Source organism: Lissotriton vulgaris, chromosome 5, assembly GCF_964263255.1.
Source record: "Lissotriton vulgaris chromosome 5, aLisVul1.2, whole genome shotgun sequence".
NCBI lineage: Eukaryota > Metazoa > Chordata > Amphibia > Caudata > Salamandridae > Lissotriton > Lissotriton vulgaris.
The window spans coordinates 289,712,880-289,733,654 of record NC_141693.1 but is presented as its reverse complement, the minus strand read 5'-3'; the positions used below and the strand labels follow the sequence as shown (position 1 = coordinate 289,733,654).

Below are 20,775 nucleotides of genomic sequence, written 5' to 3'. Positions count from 1 at the left end.
CGATGGCTCTCCCCCGCCCAGTGCCGCTCGCCCATCGCCTCCCCGGGCGCTGGCTCCACCCCCCTGCGGGGTGTCTGGACTCCCTCATCCCGGACCTCCCGACCTCCAAGTGCGAGGGTCCGGACATCAAAGCACACCAGCCCTATAACTGGGGCAGCTCCAGAGCAGGAAGGCAGTTGTATCTTGGAGTCGAGAGACGTAAAGAGGAACTCATCCTGGACGGACTACTGGCGCTGCCGTAGCTCTGTCTTGTGCACCATCGTCCTGCCTGTTGGCGCTGCCACAGCCGTCGTAACCTTCATCTTCGTCGTCACCGGGACCTGCAGGCTCCGCCGCGGACCGTCGTCCTTTCTTCAGCCATCTCGGGACCTGCTTGGCTCCTCCACGGCCCGATCATCTACCACGCCGAGCTCGAGGATTGAGAGCTATTTTGAACTTACTGGTAACTAAGACTGTCCCGCTACCCTTTTTCTCAGCCCGAGATCAGAACCGAGGGGACCCCTGAGTCCAGACCTCCTTGTATCATACTATCGTAACCTAAGAATTGCATATAAAGTCTCGTTAACCTTCAACCTTGTGTGGTGTCCGTCTGTGGGGGGGAAGTTACCTTTCTGTACAGTCGTTGGAGACGGCTCTCCCTGGAGACCTCTCCCCGGAATCTCGGCCGACCCTCCCGGTCCGTCTAACACCGACTTTCACAAATTAAAACTGGCTTGCAACTCTGAATAAGGATGACTAGTGTTTTGATGGCATCAATGTTAATGCTTTCCATCTTCCTGCCGCCAAAATTAAATGTGAAGTTTTATATGGAGAACCACTTTTTATAATGCAATAATAAAAAGTCTCCTCTAAAGTGACCTTACAGTGGTCGTCACAATATTGTACAATTAGTCTACATCGCCCTTGACTCTTACTGCACCATTATGTAGCTCATAACCAAAAAATAGCTGGCAGGATGGCTATAATCTCAATCACTATAATAGGTTATACCCTTGGAGATTTTTTAAGTACATAACGGTGCAGAGCACAGCTCCATGGAAAACCAGAAAAATAAAAAGAGTAACCAAAAAAATTCTAATGTCTCTATTTTTATGATTAAGAATATGAATTTGTATACGTGCTTGTTTAGGCTATTTTATCCCTATATTTACTCAGAACAGATGTTTGGCTCTTATCGCTGTTGTAGCATTACATGTAAATTAGCATTAGAAGACATTTTAGTATATCAAGATTTTCTTAACTGGTTCCAAACATTCCAACCATGCATAAGCAGGGCTTATACAGAAAGAGGATTAAGATGCCTTAGAATATGCCTTGCATGATAATGATCACCAGAGGAACAAACAGACAATATGACTACTCTGCTCTGAAATACTTTAAGTGTTTAAGCCTCAATGGGGCAGAACAAAAATACAAAAACCTCCATTTGGGCAATGCGAGCAGTGTCTAACTTCGTTGAAGTTCTATTTAACAAATGTCAGCTCTTCAGACTCTTACCATTCAAGGATATTTGATGGGAGCGGTTCAGCACAAATATAAGGCACGGGGTCTTTCTTAATTCGTAGGTAATCCTGTTTAAGCCTCTGTGTTGCCGTCGTCGGTGCTCTCTTCGTACTGCTGTTACTCATCTGATTAAAACAATTTAAAGAACAGAATAAGCACACTGATAATATCTATATACCATAGAGTTTCATTTAGACATTTTAGCTGTTTCTTCAAATGTAAAAAAAGAGATTACCGTACTTTCATTCCATTGCCAAAACACAATGAGTCTATTTTTCAATCTCACAAATGTTAAAAAGCCTTTAGTAAGCTTCAGATCCTTTGTCTCTCCACAGAACCTATATAGCCGTGTAGCTGGTTCTAAGTCCACTCTCTTTACAGTGCAGCCAAATGTAGAGAGGGGCACATCTTGGGTGCAAGGAGTCAATATTTAGCAACGCCTATGAAAAATCGGTGCACACAAGAATAGAACTGAACAAAATTTGCTGGATCCGTCAGGGAAAGAACCCCATGATGAATAAGAGAAAACCATTAGGCTAATCCATCAATACACCACCAAAGGAAAGCTGGAACAAGATCAAAAAAAGAAAACCTTCCCCAATGCAAGAGGCCTTCACATAGATCTCCTGCAAAACCTCAAACTCACTCAACTTTCACCTGCACTGCCTTTCAATAGGCCAAACTGTGTTGCCTTAATCCAGGTGTCCTTGCAATAGCCAGCCTGGCCCTACCTTTACCCACACTGACTTAATAGCTCAACTGTGCTTCCTTAAAAACCACCTTATAATAGCCTCTTCTGACCTGCATCATACCAGGTTACTTTCGATAGCCAACTATAGCCTTGTCACATCCTAGGCTGATATTGCCACTGGCCCACCCCTATCCAGGATGCCATCCCTTTATATCTCCTTAGAATCAGCACAAAGACTTTTCTAATAACCCACTCTATCACTCCCTCCCAACCCATGCCCCAGTAATCATCCTGGCTCCTTTTCATTATTCCATGTAGACTTCAAGTTCCAACAGCCAATTTGGGGTCAGCTTCTACTCGTTTTGCCTTCCAATAGCTCAAATCACTAAACAGATTCCAATAGGATGAGGCCTATGTAAAACACATTCAGGATGTATTTTAATAAAGCTTGGTTTAGCGTCCGCCTGAGTTACTTGCAATGGGGCATCCTGAAATTGCCCAGTCTGCCAAACACTAATATACTAGCCCATGCTGGTACCACATTTTGCCAGAAAGTCATCCAACAACAAGCAGCCGATTAGCGACGTGGAGCAAACAGTCAAGCAAGTTGATGGTGTGATGACAATAGGGCTGCAGTTTCTTGTACCCACAAAAAATACATCTTCGGAGGCCAGGTCCAGTTAATGTTATTCTTTTGTAATGGGCTCCAATCCAAAACAATATGATGCTTAAAATGTAATTTCTTTCTTATGATGTGTTGCTAGTTTTGTGGTTAATCAAAAATGCTAAAGAAAATCAAGAGAAGATAATGAACGAATCCCAAAGTGGTGAGTGCATTCGAAGAGTAAAGGGAGGAAGGGAGGAAAGATGAAGCTAGGAGGAAGCCAGAGTTAACTATTTTTTGGACCCTCCTCATCATTATTATACTTAACTAGTACAGCACTAAAACCCTAACATGCTGCATATGTCAAAATTAAGAAAAGAGTGCTGTGGAACTTTCTTTACAAATGCTACAAGGGAGTGAATTTTTCCTACTGAATTTGGCAAGAGTGTCAATAGTTGCAATTCAGAAGAGCCTCCACCCACCCGGCCTCTTCTCGCTTTACCTGTCAGCAGCAACAATTCATTGCCTGAACTTAAGAACCTAAAAGGGACGCCTAGGTTAGATCGGAGTCTTCACGGTCTTGACTAAAATTGTGATGATGTCAGAATATTTGTTCAAATTAAAAGGAACGTCTTTTGCATAAATCCATCTCTGTTTTTTGCCTGTGATATATTGATACAACCTGGTGAAATCAACTTATAAAGGTTATACATGAGAAGGGATATCACTTTAGAGTGCCTGGGTACTTTCTTGCTGTAGTTTAGATCTGTATTTGACATACAAAGGGTATGTCCACTCACGTCCCTATGTTTTGATCATTACTTGTGTTCCATCGTGTTGCAGTGTTGCACAGCAGTTTGGCCGCTGGGCAACTTGGGGAAAAACATTGACAAAGCCAATAGCTCTCGTATAGGTGACGCTTATCGGCTTTAGCAATGCTTGTTTTTAATGGTGGGGCTAGGGACAGTGCAGGTTGTGGGCTGCTGTCTGCACATCCCTATGCCTTCTCCTCCGCTCCTCAGAGCATTGGAAATAGGCAACTCATTTAGCACCCCCGATTCCCCCTCTGTCTCCTAATCGGCATGAATCCATGGTTTGAGAACACTGCAGTGGTTCAGCGCATTAAATATAATCACTCCACTGCAAATAGAAGGACAGAAGTAAAACAAATTGTCATTTTGAATGCTAAAAGCTCGTACTTTCATAAATGTGAGACCGGACTGCAAACATTCCAGCAGATTCACATCCTAGGTTTTTAGGTTGAGACTATGGCAGCACGCATGTGTTGCATAGGAAATCGACCTCTTGGAATCACTTCAGCTTCAGGAAAAGTTTGTGCCTGTGGTGCTCACACGCCATTGGCCTTTGCGTCTGGCTGTGGCACGCAATTGGCCAAAGGCGTGTGGATGTCCCAGCTTTTAGGAAAATGTTCACTCCCAGAGTGTTTTGCTCTCTGGAGCCAACAGAGGCGCGCAGTGGCCATGTGTTCTTAATTAGCAGTGGTGCGCTTGTTTTCACCTTACAAACAGTGAAACGCATTTTAAACCAGCTTTCCTATGCGCTTGTTGGTGCGACCTGTGCTTTTGGTTAAATTTCTGTCAGAATGATCCCAGCTTTCGGCAAAGCTGTGCACTTTGACTGCGTTTGCCAAATAACCCCTGCGTTGGGTGTCTTGAAGCCTCGTTTTATTGCAGAAAAGAAAGCTTTGAGACCTTGCTCAGCTGCCACTTCCCCGTTTTTATGTTCTTCCATATTGTAAGGATGCTAATCTTCTCAATGGTAATTTTGATTATCCTCTCTTAATCCGGGGTTGTCACATCGATAACATATGTAGTCACTGTCGAGCAAACTCCCGCCTAGGAAGGTAACTTCACGTGCAGAGAGGTGAATTGTGTTTGACATGCCCGTCAGACACAGAGTGGCACTGCCTGTACCCCCCCAGGGTCCTACGACTTTTCCTATCATACAATGGGTGCTCTTTTCACCTGCTTCTAATGAACAGACAAGCCGTTCACCTGGCACCTCCCTCTGAAGTACCTGTCACACAGTGTGTGTGTATATATATATATATATATATATATATATATATATATATATATATATATATATATATATAATATATATATATATATATATCTCTCTCAGAGGGAGGTTGAAGTACCATGCTGCTTTGTCTGTTTCGTATGTCATTCGCCCCCCTCCTGTGGTGCTGCTTATCCAAGTAGCAGCGACTGTCCAGTACCCACCCCACCCCCACATGCCCGGCCTGTTACACACACAAGCATTGCCCCGGTTACCCGGTCTGTTCTCTGCCCTCGGCGCGCAGCTTTCAGACTCCACCCGTTAAAGTGCAGGTGGTTGGCGGGAAGGGGTCACCCTACAAGCCACAGTCGCCCAGAGGACGGCCTTCAGCTGGGCTCAGCCTCAGCTCATGGCTTGCTCCGGGGCCGCACAACTGGACTGGGTGCTAGGTATTCAGCATCACATTTCGGCAGGTATGTCGGGTACGTCTGCACATGTTTGTGTTATCCGGAGCTGCTTTACAAACATTCGCTGGCCCTCTGGTTATGGTGAAACCAGAGCCTGTTCGCAGGCTGTAGAACTGTGCGACCGTCTGCTGTAATCAAAGCCACGGGAGGGCACTGGAAGTGCTGAGTGTTAGTGTTGAGCGTGCGGCGAGCTACTAACGCACAATGACTCACAGTGCAGGGACCATGGTCTCCAAATGCTTACATAGATTAATGTCACCTGCCTCCGCTTGGGTATCCATTGTGTCGACATCAGAAGGATTGCAGCACTAAAGCTTTTGAGCTCCATTCAATCAATCATCATTTGTAAAGCGCACTACTCACCAGGAGGGTCTCAAGGCGCTGGGGTGGGGAATGCTGCTACTGCTCGAAAAGCCAGGTCTTGAGGAGTTTTCTGAAGGTCAGCAGGTCTTGGGTCTGCCGTAGGTGGATGGGGAGGGTGTTCCAGGTCTTGGCGGCGAGGTGGGAAAACGATCTGCCGCCGGAGGTAGCTCTTCGGAAGCGGTGGACTGTGGCGAGGGCGAGGTCGGTGGAGCGGTGCTGGGGAGGTGTAGAAGCGGAGTCGTCTGTTGAGGTATGTTGGTCCGGTGTTGTCGAGTGCCTTGTGTGCATGGGTGAGGAGTTTGAAGGTTATCCTCTTGTTGACCGGGAGCCAGTGCAGGTCTCTCAGGTGGGGTGTGATGTGGCTGCAGTGAGGGATGTCGAGGATCAGGCGTGCAGAGGCGTTCTGGATGCATTGGAGCCGTCTCAGGAGTTTGGCCGAGGCTCCTGAATAGAGGACGTTTCCGTAGTCCAACCTGCTGCTGATGAGGGCCTGGTTGACCTTCTCGTTTCACTGGGGATCCACTTGTAGATCCTGCGGAGCATGTGGAGGGTGTTGAAACAGAAGGAGGAGACGGCGTTGACCTGTTAATCAAGGAGAGGGTAGAGTCGAGGATGACCCCTAGGTTGCGTGCTTGGTCGGTGGGTGTTGGGGCGGTTCCTAGTGCGGTCGGCCACCAGGAGTCGCCCCTGGCCGAAGGGGTGGATCAGAGGATGAGGACCTCCGTCTTGTCTGAGTTCAGCTTCAGACGGCTGTTCCTCATCTATTCAGCGACGGCCTTCATTCCTTCGTGAAGGTTGGTTTTGGCGGTGTGGGGGTCCTTAGTGAGGGAGAGGATCATCTGGGTGTCATCGGCGTAGGAGATGATGTAGAGCTCGAGCAGACGGGCGGCATGGGCGAGCGGTGCCATGCAGATGTTAAACAGAGTTGGGCTGAGGGATGAGCCCTGGGGGACGCCGCAGATAATCTCTGTGGCTTCAGAGCGGAAGGGTGGGAAGGCGGACGCTCTGTGTTCTGCCAGAGAGGAAGGAGGTGGTCCAGTCCAGGGCCTTCTCTTAGATCCCGGCATTGTGGAGGCGTGTTCGTAGTGTGTGGTGGCAGACCGTGTCGAAGGCGGCTGACAGGTCCAGGAGGATGAGGGACACCTTTTCTCCGTTGTCCAGCAGGGACTTGATGTCATCGGCGATGAGGGCAGTCTCAGTGCTGTGGTTGCTGCGGAACCCGGACTGGGAAGGGTCCAGGATGTTGTTCTCCTAGAGGAGGTGGGTCAGTTGTTTGTTGACAGTCTTCTCGATGACCTTTGCCGGGAACGGGAGCAGGGAGATGGGCCGGAAGTTCTTGAGGTCCTTGGGGTCCGCCTTGGGTTTCTTGAGTAAGACGTTGATCTCGGCAAACTTCCAGCTCTCTGGGAAGGTTGCTGTCTCGGAGGTGTTGATGACTTTCTGGAGACGGTGTGGGATGGCTGTGCTGGCTTTGTTGAAGATGTGGTGTGGGCATGGGTCTGACGGAGATCCGGAGTGGATGGCGTTCATGATCTTGATGGTGTCGTCGTCATTGATGTTGGACCAGGAGAGCAGGCGGGGCAGTCGTGGCACTGAAGCAGTCGTGGATGTCTGCGATCTTGCGGTGGAAGAAGCTGGCCAGCGAGTCGCACAGGTCTTGCAAGGGTGGGACGTCGTTGGTGTTGGAGAGTTCCTTCACGATTTTAAGAGCTCTTTGCTGTTGTGCGCATTTTTGTCTAGGCGGTCTTTGAAGGAGGACCTTTTGGCGGTTCTGATGAGGTGATGGTGTCTGCGGGTGGCATTCTTGTGGGTTGCGTGGCTGTTCGGTGTTCGTTCACGGAGCCAGATCTCCTCCAGCTTTCGGCAGGTTTGCTTGGAGGCCCGGAAGTCTTCAGTGAACTAGCTGGCTTTCTTGTTGGTGTGACTGTTGGAGGGTTTCTTGATAGGGGCGAGGGTGTTGGCACAGTTGTTGATCCACTGTCTGAGGTTGCGGGCGGTGGTGTTGAGGTCGGTGGGGTCGGCGGGTGGGCTCTGGGCGAGGGTGGTGGTTAGCTGGTCTTCAGTGACTTTGCTACAGCAGTGGCGAGGCATCTTTAGGGTGCAGTGGTGCGTGGTGGGTTTCTTGAAGGTGAAGTGGATGCAGCAATGGTCAGTCCAGTGGAGTTCGGTGGTGTGGTTGAAGGAGATGTGGGGCTTGTGGAGAAGATGGGGTCAAGCGTGTGACCGGCAGAGTGGGTGGGTGTTGGGACGAGTTATCTGAGCTAGAGGTTGGTTAGGTTGTCGATCAGGGTGGTGGAGTTGGTGTCGTTTTTGTTTTTGAGGTGGAAGTTCAGGTCTCCGAGGAGGATGTAGTCTGTGGAGGAGAGGGCGTGTGTACTGACGAAGTCGGCGATGGAGTCGCTGAACTGTGGTCGGGGTCCGGGGGTCTGTAGATGAGGGTTCCTCTGAAGGTGGTGTTGGGGGTTGGTGTGGATCTCAAAGTGCAGGTGTTCGGCGGTGCAGAGGGTGTTGTCGGTGTTGATCGAGAGTATTCCTGTGGACGATGGCGATTCCTCCTCCTGCTCCGTTGGTGGGGTCCCTGCGGGTGATTTTGTAGCCTTCCGGGACGTCTATGGCTATGTCGGGTGCTGAGGCGTGGTACAGCCAGGTCTCCGTCAGGAAGGCAACATCTGGGGAGGTTGAGTCGAGTAGGTCCCAGAGTTCAACGGCGTGTTGGCGGGCGGAGCGGGTGTTGAGAAGGATGCATCTGGTTGGGTTCTTTCCTGGTCGGCAGCATGGTGGGGCGGATGCTTGTGAAGCTGCAGTTCCGGCAGGTGAAAGCTCCGTGGGTGCACTTCGGGGCGGCCAAGAAGCAGGTGTGTGATCGTCCGGTGTTGAGTGCGTGGAGGGTTCTGGCATCGTAGCAGTGTCAGGCGTCGTAGCGTTCGTGGGGTCCAGGATCCTGGTACTGGGCACGGTCCGGGCACAGATGGGCCTGCCTTAGGCGCGTCAGCTGGGAGCGGGGCGGCGAATGGGATTGCAGGGGGGTGGGCACCAGGGATGCAGGAAAGACGGGTGGGGCCGCGGGAGAACTGGGCACAGGAAGGTAAAACAAGTTTAGGTAAGAAAACAAATACAGGCACGGAGGAATAAAAACAAGTCTGGGCAAGAAAGCAAGTACAGGCACAGAGGAGACCCGGAGGTATCAGAGCGCTTTACATGAAGTTCCATAAAATAACAAGATTACATCAGTTCCAATTTACATCAGTTGCTAGACAAACAATTACAAGAGCATAAAAAAAGAGATAAGTGAAGTGTAGAGGGGAAGGGGGTAAGGGTAAAGGGTTGGGAGGGGGATACGGCAGAAAGACGAAGTAAAGTCTGCCCAAAGTCCGGATGGGTAGGTGACGTTCGAGGGGGGAAGTCCCAAAACCCATCTCCTCTATAGCTATCAGGTAGATCCACCGGGCTTTGGCCAAATAGCTAGGTCTCAATGGGAAACATTTAAAGAACATGGAGGACAAAATAAATGGAGCGTAGAGGCGAGGGGACAGGGAAGGTGAGAAAGGGAGGATAAGGGAAGAGACAACAAGGAGAGACGAAATGAAGTCTGTCTAAAAGCTGACTGGATAGGTGACGACCAAGGAGGGAGTCCACGGCCCATCTCCACTATAGCTAAATCAGGTATCTCCATCGAGCATCAGACAAAATAGTTCAGTCTCAATACATTGAGACAGGAGAGAAGGAGAGACATAAATAGAGGGAGGATGCGGGAAGAGGCGACAGGAGAGACAAAAGGAAGTCTGGCTAAAGACCGACTGGATAGGTGACGACCAAGGAGGGTATCCCCGACCTGTCTCCCCTATAGCTAAACCAGGTAGCTCCATCGGGCATCAGACAAAATAGCTAGAACTCAAATGACGAGGAAAAATACAGGTAAACAGGGTGGGGACTAGGGCCAGGACAGGTGAGGGCAGAGGTCAGTAGCAGGAAAGTGGAGAGGAGAAGAGCGGGGAGGGGTAGGGGGTAGGTAGTTCGGTAAAAGTTCCCATTGATCTGCTTCGAGTCATTCAAAAAGCAGGTTCGTTCCTTCTCAGGTGCCATCTTGAGGTTAAAACGCTGGGTGAGATTTGCGCCAGTATCCTTGTGTTGCTACGACAGTTTGGAACGGCGGTGTTAGAACAGTCAGCCCTTTGGGTGGTCCCTCCTATTATTTATTTATTTTGTCCTTTTTTCTCTCCTAGTAATTTTCATTTTTATGACCACTGGAATTTTTGGGTGTTGTCCTAGGGGATGGGTGCTTCCTTGTCCCTTTAACTTTTTAAGGCCTAGGTGACCCTTATTATGGTGAAAATTTAGTCACACAAAATGGTGGCTGGTAACTGCCACAATTGATTACCTCAGGAACTGGAGCCATAGGAGAGTATGGGAAAAGCTCCAGAACCTTCCAGCTGGTTCTGGTAGCCTGAGGCCAGCCTATATAAGGGTCAGAACTAGGGTGGCCATTTTAGAGTGTCCAGGAGGCTGGGTAGAATCTGATGAGGAGTGAGGCTATAGAGTGGGGAGGTAGGCGCATTGGTTGGGATTAGACCGTCCCTTGGGCCGGCTGCTCTGATCTACAGACGTGTCCCCCTGCCTGTTGACTGAACCCTGCATCGATTCGCCCGTGAATATCCTTCAACCTGAGGAGAGCCTCTGGTCGGATGTCCCTGCATTGCCCTTCTTAAGTTGTGGGCAAATGTTTGGACTCCAAGCAGTAAGGGCGTCTAAGAACTGTCATGGTTACTGACGTACCCTTGACCTGGTGGGAGAAGCTCTGCACCGGGGAGCGGAGACAAGCATTCATCAAAAACCAAAGGCTGAACTCACTGGGTGTGTGCTGAAGTGACCGGCGGACCGCCGATAACATATCCTGGAGTGAGGGCCTGAGACGCAAGCACACCGCTGTGGAGGCAGAGCGGGTGCCAGAGAGAGCAAATCGCCTGACGTGACTGGCGGATCGCCGACATCATCTCCTAGGGTGAGCGACTGAGACGCAAGCTCACCACTGTGAAGGCAGAGCGGGTGCCGGAGAGAGCGAGTCGTCTTCTTCTGGGCAAGTGCGTGGCGATGTCGGCGAAGGGGAGGAGAGCCGCTGGAGGAGGCCTGGCCTGGGCGGAGACTCATCTGTGAGGTGCCGTCGAGGGAGGAAAGGCGGAAGCGCTGACAGGTTTTCCCGGCAGCCAGCTGACTTAAGTGCCGGGAACGAGAGAGGAGACTTACTCTTGCCAGCGAGAACAGAACGGGCCCGCATACGAATTGCCTGAGTCCCAGCCAAATTGAAGTAAGCTGGGAAATGAGTTTGGTGGGCGGGAAGGAACGTAAACCAGCCTACGGTGGTGACAGCTACTAGGACCTAGACAGAGTGAAGCATCGGCTGACATTTCGTCGAACCGGCTGAACTTACACCGAACTTCGGGCCTACTCTGACTGAACTTGCTAATCTAGATTGTTCCCTTACTGGGTGGAGACTGTTTTGGGGAAAGAGTGTAAATTCATCAAGAATATCACAGAACTCAATTAAGGGGAAACGGAGTAGTAAGGATTAATCAGAGATAAAGCCTCATCAGAGGAGGGGCCTATGGTTATTCTGCTCTTTCTAGGCCAGTGGAGTTTTTTGTAGTAAACAAACAAAATAAGGGTGCTGTAGAACAAGCTATAGAACTGTATGTACCAAGTAACTAAACCTGCCTGTTTCTATCTAATTATTCAGCTGTGTGGAATAAATTTACCAGTGTTGAACTTGTGGAGATGTGTACCGAGTAGCTGTAACCTCTAGCTAATGTTGACTCTGTGACCCTGAGGGTAAGGTACTATTTAATTTCAACCTAAAAGGAATTGGTTCTGCTGGTTCATTGTTTACACTGTGATAAGTTGGGGAAAAGAAGGCTCCGCCATTATTAACGTGTTTCTTTCTGCAGGAGGTGACAAGAAGAAACAATTAATGTACTGAAAAGCGTATGACATAATTGCATGTAAAAGTTGTACTGTGCTGAATTTAAAAACTGCTAGAGGTGGAAAATAATTCCATAATCTTTTATAAAAGGAACCTGTATTTTTCTAAACTGGTGTGGAGTCCTTATTTTTAGTGGTGGAGCGCTGGGTTACTGTGAGTGAGCATTGTAAGCACAACACAATTGGCTTAGAGATTAGCTGTTCCTGCTCTGTGCCAGGCTACCCTATGTAGACTGGTAACCCCAGGTCTATCTTAAATGGTGATCAGCGGTGGGATAGAAGCTGGTGCTTACATCCACTTAGTAGTAACGCAGTGCGTACCACAGGCCTACACCTTGAGTTTTCAGCGGACTCCCTAATTAAAATTTTGTTTTTCCAAATTCTTTCCTGGTGGTGGGTAGAAGTAATACTTACTTTACGCGCTTCCTTGTCTCCTAAGTGGCTATCCAAGACCTTGGAGGCAAAATGGAATTTGATCTGGAGGAGTTGGAGACCTATACTGCGGCCCAACTCAGGGATTTTTGCCAAAGAAAGGGGGTGTTTTACAAGTGAGGTGCGAAAAAGAGTGAACTTCAAAGTAGCTTGAGGGCATGGGTGGAAGCTCACTTAGAGGGAAAAATTGAGGAGGAGGAGGCAGACCGGGACACTGTCATCGGGGTAGATGTATTGTACCAACCTGAGGGGGAGAACCTACTGACAGGTCCCAGGAACACTCTCAAGGGAGGGCAGCAGTGTCTCTGTGAGGAGCTTAACTGAAGCTGAACTAAGGGACCGGAGAGAGGAAAGGCAGTTAAAGTGGGAGTTGACGAGATTGGAGAAGGAGAGGGAGGAGAAGAGGTTAGCCCATGAATTGTGTCTCAGGGAGCTAGATCTCAAGGCCCTGCAAATAGGGACTCCCAGTACTCCTAATGGTGGCAGCGAACCCAAAGACACAACCAGGGAACCCAGACCCTATTTGCCAAAGGACATAGTCGCCAGCTACAGCGCAGGGGATGACATTGCAAAGTGGCTGGCTGCCTATGAGGTCTCCTTAAGAGCCCATGGGATATTGGAAAAACACTGGGGGGGGGGGGGGGGGGGGGGGGGGTTGTATAAATACATGCCTCCTGCAGGAAGGGATACACTTTTGGCCCTAGAGCAGGGAGAGCAGACCCACTACCCCACCATGAAAGTGGCGCTGATGAAAGGTTTGGGCTTACTCCAGAAAAATACAGACAGAAATTTAGGAGCAGCCACAAACTGGGCACACAGAATTGGGTGGATTTCCTGGACTATGCAAAGAAGTCCCTGGAGGGGTGGGTGCAAGGCAGCGAGGCGGGGGACTACGAGGGGTTGTATGATCATATCCTCAAGGAGCACCTACTCAAGAAATGTTTTCCCGAGCTGCGACAACACCTGGTGGACAGAAAGCTGACCAACCCCCGGAAGCTTGCTGAGGAGGTGGACAACTCGGCTAGTACCCGGGTGTCCTTAAAGGGAACTGGAGGGGATACCCAAAGGACCGGACAGGGCGCTCCCCAGAAGAAAGAGGGGGGAGATAAAAAGAGGGAGTTCTCAAGAGGCCCCCCGAAACAGTTTCCAGGGAAAGGGAACAGGATTCATTCCCAAGGCTAACCCGCCAAGAAACCCTCATCCTGACCAAAGTCAGCAGCCAAGGGTTGTCCGCTGCTATGAGTGTGGTGGGGTTGGGCACTATAAAGGTGATGTCAAGAGCCCAAAGAGACAACCCCCTCCCACTGGCGGAAAAGCCCCGGGAGTAGCTAGTGTAGTGCTCGGGGAAGATTTGCCCTTAGATAAGGGGGGGTGGGGGGGGAGTGGACGGGTGTCACCTTAGTGTCCCTGGGAGATCGGGAGATAGTTCCTAAGATCCAGGTGCCCTCAAATACTACTAAGTACGGGCAGTGGGTCACCATCAATGGCCAAAGAGGGGAAGCTCTGAGGAGCCAGTAGGACTATGGTAAGGAGTCAACTGGTGTCTCCAGAGCAGGTGATTCCACATGTACTCCACCCCGCCGCGATGGCTGACGGCAGAATGGGCCACTATCCGGTGGCCGAGGTTCCATTTGAGTGGGAAGGGGTTGCAGGTCTGCTTCGAGTTGCCGTAAGCCCTGCCGTGCCAGTTGATTGTCTGTTGGGGAATGATATGGAGCACAATGCTTGGAAGGAGGTGGAATACCGGACTCATACTGAGATGCTGGGTACACCTGACTGGGCCTGTGCTAGCACAAGGTCCGCGACTACCCGGAGGGGGAGTTCGCTTGGGCTGGAGCCTGGAACAAAGGCACAGCCAGCTGCCAGAAAGGGAAAGATTTGGGGACAGGAGAGGCCTGCCTCGGCATCCACGCCCCGTGAGACGGATAGGCCACCTGCGGTGGTGTACCAGGAGTCCACGGAGGGGGATGTTATCTCCCTGGAGAACCTACCTATCCCTGCCGAGTGGCATGTGGAAGGAGGGCCTACCAGGGAAGAGTTTTGTAAGGGCCAGAAGGAGTGCCCTACCCTTGAGGGACTGAGGCGACAGGCCGAAGCCCAGGGAGCAGGTAACGTTACAGGGAACTACCATATTTACTGGGAGGATGGACTCCTCTACAGTGAGCCAAAGGCACCAGTGCACGGTTTGTCACGAGCCTTGGTTGTCCCTCAACGTTATTGAGCCTTTCTTTTAGAACTGGCTCATGAGATACCCTTGGCAGGACACTTAGGACAGGACAAGACCTTTGCCCGGCTTGTCCCCCACTTTTATTGGCCTCAAATGAAGGTGGCGTCCGACACTTACTGTAGGACATGTGTGTCTTGCCAAGCCAGTGGGAAAACAAGGGTGAAGCTGAAAGCTCCCCTGGAACCACTTCCTGTCATTAGCACCCCCTTTGAGAGGGTGGGCATCGACATTGTGGGGCCATTGGATCCACCAACTTCAGCTGGTCACAGGTTTATCCTGGTTCTGGTGAATCACGCCACACAGTACCCAGAGGCAATTCCTCTGAGGACCATTACTGCACCTGCAGTGGCGAGGGCCCTGATGGGGATCTTTACCCGGGTGGGTTTCCCCAAGGAAGTTGTGTCCGACAGGGGGACCAACTTCATGTCAGCTTACATGCGGGCTATGTGGAAGGAGTGTGGGGTTACCTACTGGTTCACCACTCCTTACCACCCACAGACCAATGGTCTAGTGGAAAGGTTCAGCAAAACCTTGAAAGGCATGATCGGAAGTCTGCCTGAGAGCCTGCGGAGGAAATGAGACGTCCTCCTACCCTGTCTGTTGTTTTCCTACAGGGAAGTGCCACAGAAGGGAGTGGGCTTCAGCCCCTTCGAACTTCTGTATGGGCACCCTGTGCGTGGACCTCTCAGCCTGGTGAAGGACGGATGGGAAAAGACTCCCAGGAAGCTTCCCCAGCACGTGGTGAGCTATATGCTGGCCTTCCGGAGCCAAATGGCTAAGTTGTGGAAGCAAGCTTCTGACAACTTGGAAGCCAGCCAAGCAGTGATGAAGGAGTGGTATGACCACAACGCTCACCCTGTGGAATTGGAGCCTGGCCAGAAAGTGTGGGTAATGGAACCTGGAGAGCTAAGTGCCCTCCAGGATCGCTGGACAGGCCCCTTTGAGGTGATGGAGAAAAAGGGTAAGGCCACTTACTTGGTGGACCTTAAGACCCCCCCGACAGCCCCTACGGGTGCTTCATGCCAATCGCCTCAAACCCCACCATGAGAGGCCCAAGGTCATCTTAATGATGGTGACTGATGGAGCAGAGGAAGAGGAAAGTGAGCCTCTCCCCGATCTCTTTTCGTCTCAGGAAAAGGATGGGTCGGTGGAGGGAGTGATTCTCTCCCCATCCCTAACTCCTGAGCAGCGAGAGGACTGCCGCCAGGTCCTGGAGCAGTACTCCTCGCTGTTCTCCCTTGTCCCAGGAAGGACCCACCTGTGTACCCATGATGTGGACACAGGAGACAGCCCACCTGTGAAGTCTAAGATCTACCGGCTGTCAGACAAGGTGAAGGCCAGCATCCACAGTGAAGTCACTAAGATGCTGGAGCTAGGAGTTATTGAACCTTCAAGTAACCCCTCGTCCAGTCCGGTGGTTCAGGTACCAAAAGCTGCCCCACCGGGCACCACTCCAGAACTAAGGTTCTGTGTGGATTACCGGGGAGTGAATTCAGTGACCAAAACTGATCCCTAGGGTGGATGAACTTATTGACCGGCTGGGAGCTGCCCAATACTGGAGAACCTTTGACCTCACTTCAGGGTACTGGCAGATCTCCCTTACAGATGGAGCAAAGGAAAGGTCAGCCTTCTCCATGCTGAGAGCCACTACCAGTTCTGTGTAATGCCCTTTGGGCTCAAGAACGCCCCTGCCAGCTTTCAGCGGCTGGTGAACCAGGTCCTCTCCGGGATGGAGGCCTTCTCCGCTGCTTATCTGGATGACATTGCCGTCTTCAGCAGCAGTTGGGAGGACCATTTTTGTGTTATCTACAAGCTGTTCTCCAGGCCCTGAAACAGGCTGGCTTGACAATCAAGGCCAGTAAATGTCAGATCGGGCAGGGGTCGTTGTGTACCTAGGCCACTTGGTGGGCAGGGGAACGGTGCAGCCCCGCCAGGCGAAGATTGAGGTTATCATGGCCTGGGAGCCCCCCCAAGACCCAAACCGAGGTCCGAGCTTTCCTGGGCCTCACAGGATACTACTGTCGCTTTGTGAAGGGGTATGGCACGATGGTGGCCCCTTTAACTGAACTCACTTCCAAGAAGCAACCCCGACGGGTAGTCTGGACAGAGGCCTGTCAACGAGCCTTGGACACCTTGAAACAAGCAATGTGCGCGGCTCCAGTCCTAAGGGACCCTGATTTTAAAAAGGAATTCATTGTCCAGACAGACGCATCAGAGCATAGCATTGGGGCAGTGTTATCGCAACTCAATGAGGAGGGTCTGGATCAACCTGTTGTCTTCTTGTCCAGGAGACTGCTTCCCAGGGAACAGAGGTGGAGTGCAATTGAGCGGGAAGCCTTTGCGGTGGTATGAGCTCTGAAGAAGCTGCGGCCATACCTGTTTGGCTCGCACTACCTTGTGCAGACTGACCACCGGCCCCTTCGTTGGCTGATGCAAATGAAGGGAGAGAACCCTAATTTGTTGAGATGGTCCATCTCCCTACAGGGAATGGACTTGCGGGTGGAACATCGGCCTGGAGTGGACCACGCCAATGCAGACGGTCTCTCCAGGTATTTCCGCCTCAGTGATGAGAACTCCTAAGGGGTTGGGTAGCTCTCCCCACTTTCATCTGGGGGGGGACGCGTGTTAGACCTGTCAGCCCTTTGGGTGGACCCTCCTATTTATTTATTTTGTCCTTTTTTCTTTTCATTTTTATGTCCACTGGAATTTTTGGGTGTTGTCCTAGGGGATGGTTGCTTCCTTGTCCCTATAACTTTTTAAGGCCTAGGTTACCCTTATTATGGTGAAAATTTAGTCACACAAAATGGTGGCTGGTAACTGCCACAACTGATTACCTCAGGAACTGGCACCATAGGAGAGTATGGGAAAAGCTCCAGAACCTTCCAGCTGGTTCTGGTAGCCTGAGGCAGGCCTATATAAGGGTCAGAACTAGGGCGGCCATTTTAGAGTGCCCAGGAGGCTGGGTAGAATCTGATGAAGAGTGAGGCTATAGAGTGGGGAGGTAGGCGCATTGGTTGGGATTAGACCGTCCCTTGGGCCGGCTGCTCTGATCTACAAACGTGTCCCCCTGCCTGTTGACTGAACCCTGCATCGATTCGACCGTGAAGATCCTTCAACCTGAGGAGAGCCTCTGGTCGGATGTCCCTGCATTGCCCTTCTTAAGTTGTGGGCAAATGTTTGGACTCCAAGCAGTAAGGGCGTCTAAGAACTGTCACGGTTACTGACGTACCCTTGACCTGGTGGGAGAAGCTCTGCACCGGGGAGCGGAGACAAGTATTCATCAAAAACCAAAGGCTGAACTCACCGGGTGTGTGCTGAAGTGACCGGCGGACCGCCGATAACATATCCTGGAGTGAGGGCCTGAGACACAAGCACACCGCTGTGAAGGCAGAGCGGGTGCCGGAGAGAGCGAGTCGTCTTCTTCCGGGCAAGTGCGTGGGGACGTCGGTGAAGGGGAGGAGAGCCGCTGGAGGAGGCCGGGCCTGGGCGGAGACTCATCTGTGAGGAGCCGTCGAGGGAGGAAAGGCGGAAGCGCTGACAGGTGTTCCCGGCGGCTAGCTGACTTAAGTGCCGGGAACGAGAGAGAAGACTTACTCTTGCCAGCGAGAACAGAACGGGCCCGCATACGAATTGCCTGAGTCCCAGCCAAATTGAAGTAAGCTGGGAAAGGAGTTTGGTGGGCGGGGAGGAACGTAAACCAGCCTACGGTGGTGACAGCTACTAGGGCCTAGACAGAGTGAAGCATCGGCTGACATTTCGTCGAACCGGCTGAACTTACACCGAACTTCGGGCCTACTCTGACTGAACTTGCTAATCTAGGTTGTTCTCTTACTGGGTGGAGACTGTTCTGGGGAAAGAGTGTAAATTCATCAAGCATATCACAGAACTCAATTAAGGGGAAACTGAGTAGTAAGGATTAATTAGAGATAAAGCCTCATCAGAGGAGGGGCCTACGGTTATTCTGCTCTTTCTAGGCCAGTGGAGTTTTTTGTAGTAAAAAAACAAAATAAGGGTGCTGTAGAACAAGCTATAGAACTGTATGTACCAAGTAACTAAACCTGCCTGTTTCTATCTAATTATTCAGCTGTGTGGAATAAATTTACCAGTGTAGAACTTGTGGAGAAGTGTACCGAGTAGCTGCAACCTCTAGCTAATGTTGACTCTGTGACACTGAGGGTAAGGTACTATTTAATTTCAACCTAAACGGAATTGGTTCTGCTGGTTCATTGTTTACACTGTAATAAGTTGGGGAAAAGAAGGGGCCGCCGTTATTAACGTGTTTCTTTCTGCAGGAGGTGACAAGAAGAAACAATTAATGTACTGAAAAGCGTATGACATAATAATTGCATGTAAAAGTTGTACTGTGCTGAATTTAAAAACTGCTAGAGGTGGAAGATAATTCCTTAATCTTTTATAAAAGGAACCTGTATTTTTCTAAACTGGTGTGGAGTCCTTATTTTTAGTGGTGGAGCGCTGGGTTACTGCGAGTGAGCATTGTAAGCACAACACAGTAGGCTTGGAGATTAGCTGTTCCTGCTCTGTGCCAGGCTACCCTATGTAGACTGGTAACCCCAGGTCTAACAGGCGGCCACAGCGTCCGACGCTCCCGACCATCCGATGTCTGGAGATGGTTGAAACAGTTGTTTGGGTGGGGAAATTAAGCGCCTTACTTAGTTGATGAAAGCGGGGCTTCAGCGGAACAGAGGCTCCTAGCAGCCAAGTTGGATCCTGGCTCCTCCTCCTCCTTTCCCCTGAGGTGACATCCCAGAATGCAGACTGAAGCATGGCCCTGATATTTACGGTAAGGCGTCCCTCAGTTAAATATACTGGCAGAGGAAGGAAACAAGCAAAACCTCACTGTGCCTTCCGCTGTTCGAGGCACCCAAAAGGTGGTATTGCATGTCACAGGCGGTGTGGCAGGAGAGATTAGTAGCAATGGTGTCCCAGGCGCATGTCTGCTACTGCTTGGATAAGGTCGGTGCTTTCACTGGTGATAATGCCTTCTGGTGGCCACCATTTTAGGGTCAGGCAATGTCAGTCACCGCGACCAGCCCGCAGTTAGGCACTGCAGCGAGTGGGGGGGGGGGGGGGGGGGGTTTAGCAGAGCAGGGTTTAGTGCAACTGAAACAGGTCCCCGTTCCCCTCACCTCCTTTGTTGCGGCTTGTGAGTCCTCTGGTGGAGATCTGCCTAATGGGCCGAGCATTTCATCACCTCTGCGCCAGAAGTAGCGACCCAAAGTTTTATATAGGAGCACGGCAGCCCCCGCTGCTGAATCTCAGGGTTGCCAGCTACCAGCGTGTCCTAGTCATGGTTCCCCCTTATGCCTTTTTTGAATACTCTGCACTACAGGTCATGGGTTTGAACACAGACCGTTTCAACTTTGTTTATTTACAGAGTTTGATACAGCGCCAAATGGTATGTACCAGGAAAGTGGGAAAAACACAATGAAAACGTTGATGGTGCCAGGGGAGGGGGTGGGCTAATAAATGGACAGCTTTTCTTTCATCATTTCAAGTTGGTCGTAATACATTCTACCAACAAAAGAGTGCATGCCTACTGCAGAGAACAAGGACATTAAGGCTATCTACTTTAACCTCCTCCATAATGAAATCTTAGCAATCACCCCATCTCTACTGCGGGATGGATGTATACAGGGCAATAAGAGTCTTAACAGAGGCCCCAATGACACCGGCTCCACAATTGTAGACATGGTCAGCGTTTGACAAAGAAAGGTGCTGACTACGGATGCCGCTAAGAAAAAGCATTGGCATAGCCAATAGGACTCGCTTTTGGGACCTTAGAAGTATTTAGTGATGCAGCACAATATCCTTGATGCAATAGCATCAACTGTTGCATGGCTAAACAGACCTATTGGCTATGCCAATGCTTGTTATTATTAGTCAGCCGGCATGCACGGCGAGTGTGCTTTAAATGACAGACTCTCCCAGATTGGCTGGGAGTAAAATGCCAGCAGGCTAGTTGCTCCTTTGCCCAGCTTGCGTGCCTCCCGCAATTGTGCAAGTGCGGCTGGAGCAGGTGTCGCAGCTGGAGAGGAGTCGGAGGTCCTGGGGGCACCGTAAAGCAGTGCGTAGACCGTATATATTACCAGATGTAATTAATAAATGGATTTTGATCTAGTTATCTGCGTTTTGCTTTAATGCACAGTTGAATGATTTAATATAAATCCCCACATGCATGAGGTTTCTCATTTTCCTCATCTACAAGTATTAATACATTTAATGTTTTTCATCCATTTCATTTTACATGTACACCTCTTCACCCATGGCTTAATCACTCTCTGTGCAGACTTGTCCTCACTTTTTATGGTGGAAAGCCAATGGCGTAAACACAAATCTTGGTTTCATGTAACTTACTCTTAGGCTTTAAGAGGTGCTAATGGACGATAAACGGTCGAAAAAAACGCAGGCTCAGCCAAGAAGGTCTACCAACGCAGGCGTAACCACGCTTACATTTGCCACACATTTGCCTTAA

At 50.4% G+C, this 20,775-nt stretch overlaps 1 protein-coding gene across 2 annotated transcripts in view; it reads right to left on the bottom strand.

The window, feature by feature from the left end:
• Positions 1-20,775, bottom strand: part of UBE2J2 (ubiquitin conjugating enzyme E2 J2) — a 167,145-nt gene that overhangs the window by 119,969 nt on the left and 26,401 nt on the right. For both annotated transcript variants that reach the window (XM_086921462.1, XM_086921461.1), the window contains exon 2: positions 1,498-1,628. In XM_086921462.1, coding sequence (XP_086777588.1) covers positions 1,498-1,628 — 131 coding nt within the window. The remainder of the gene's footprint in view (positions 1-1,497; positions 1,629-20,775) is intronic.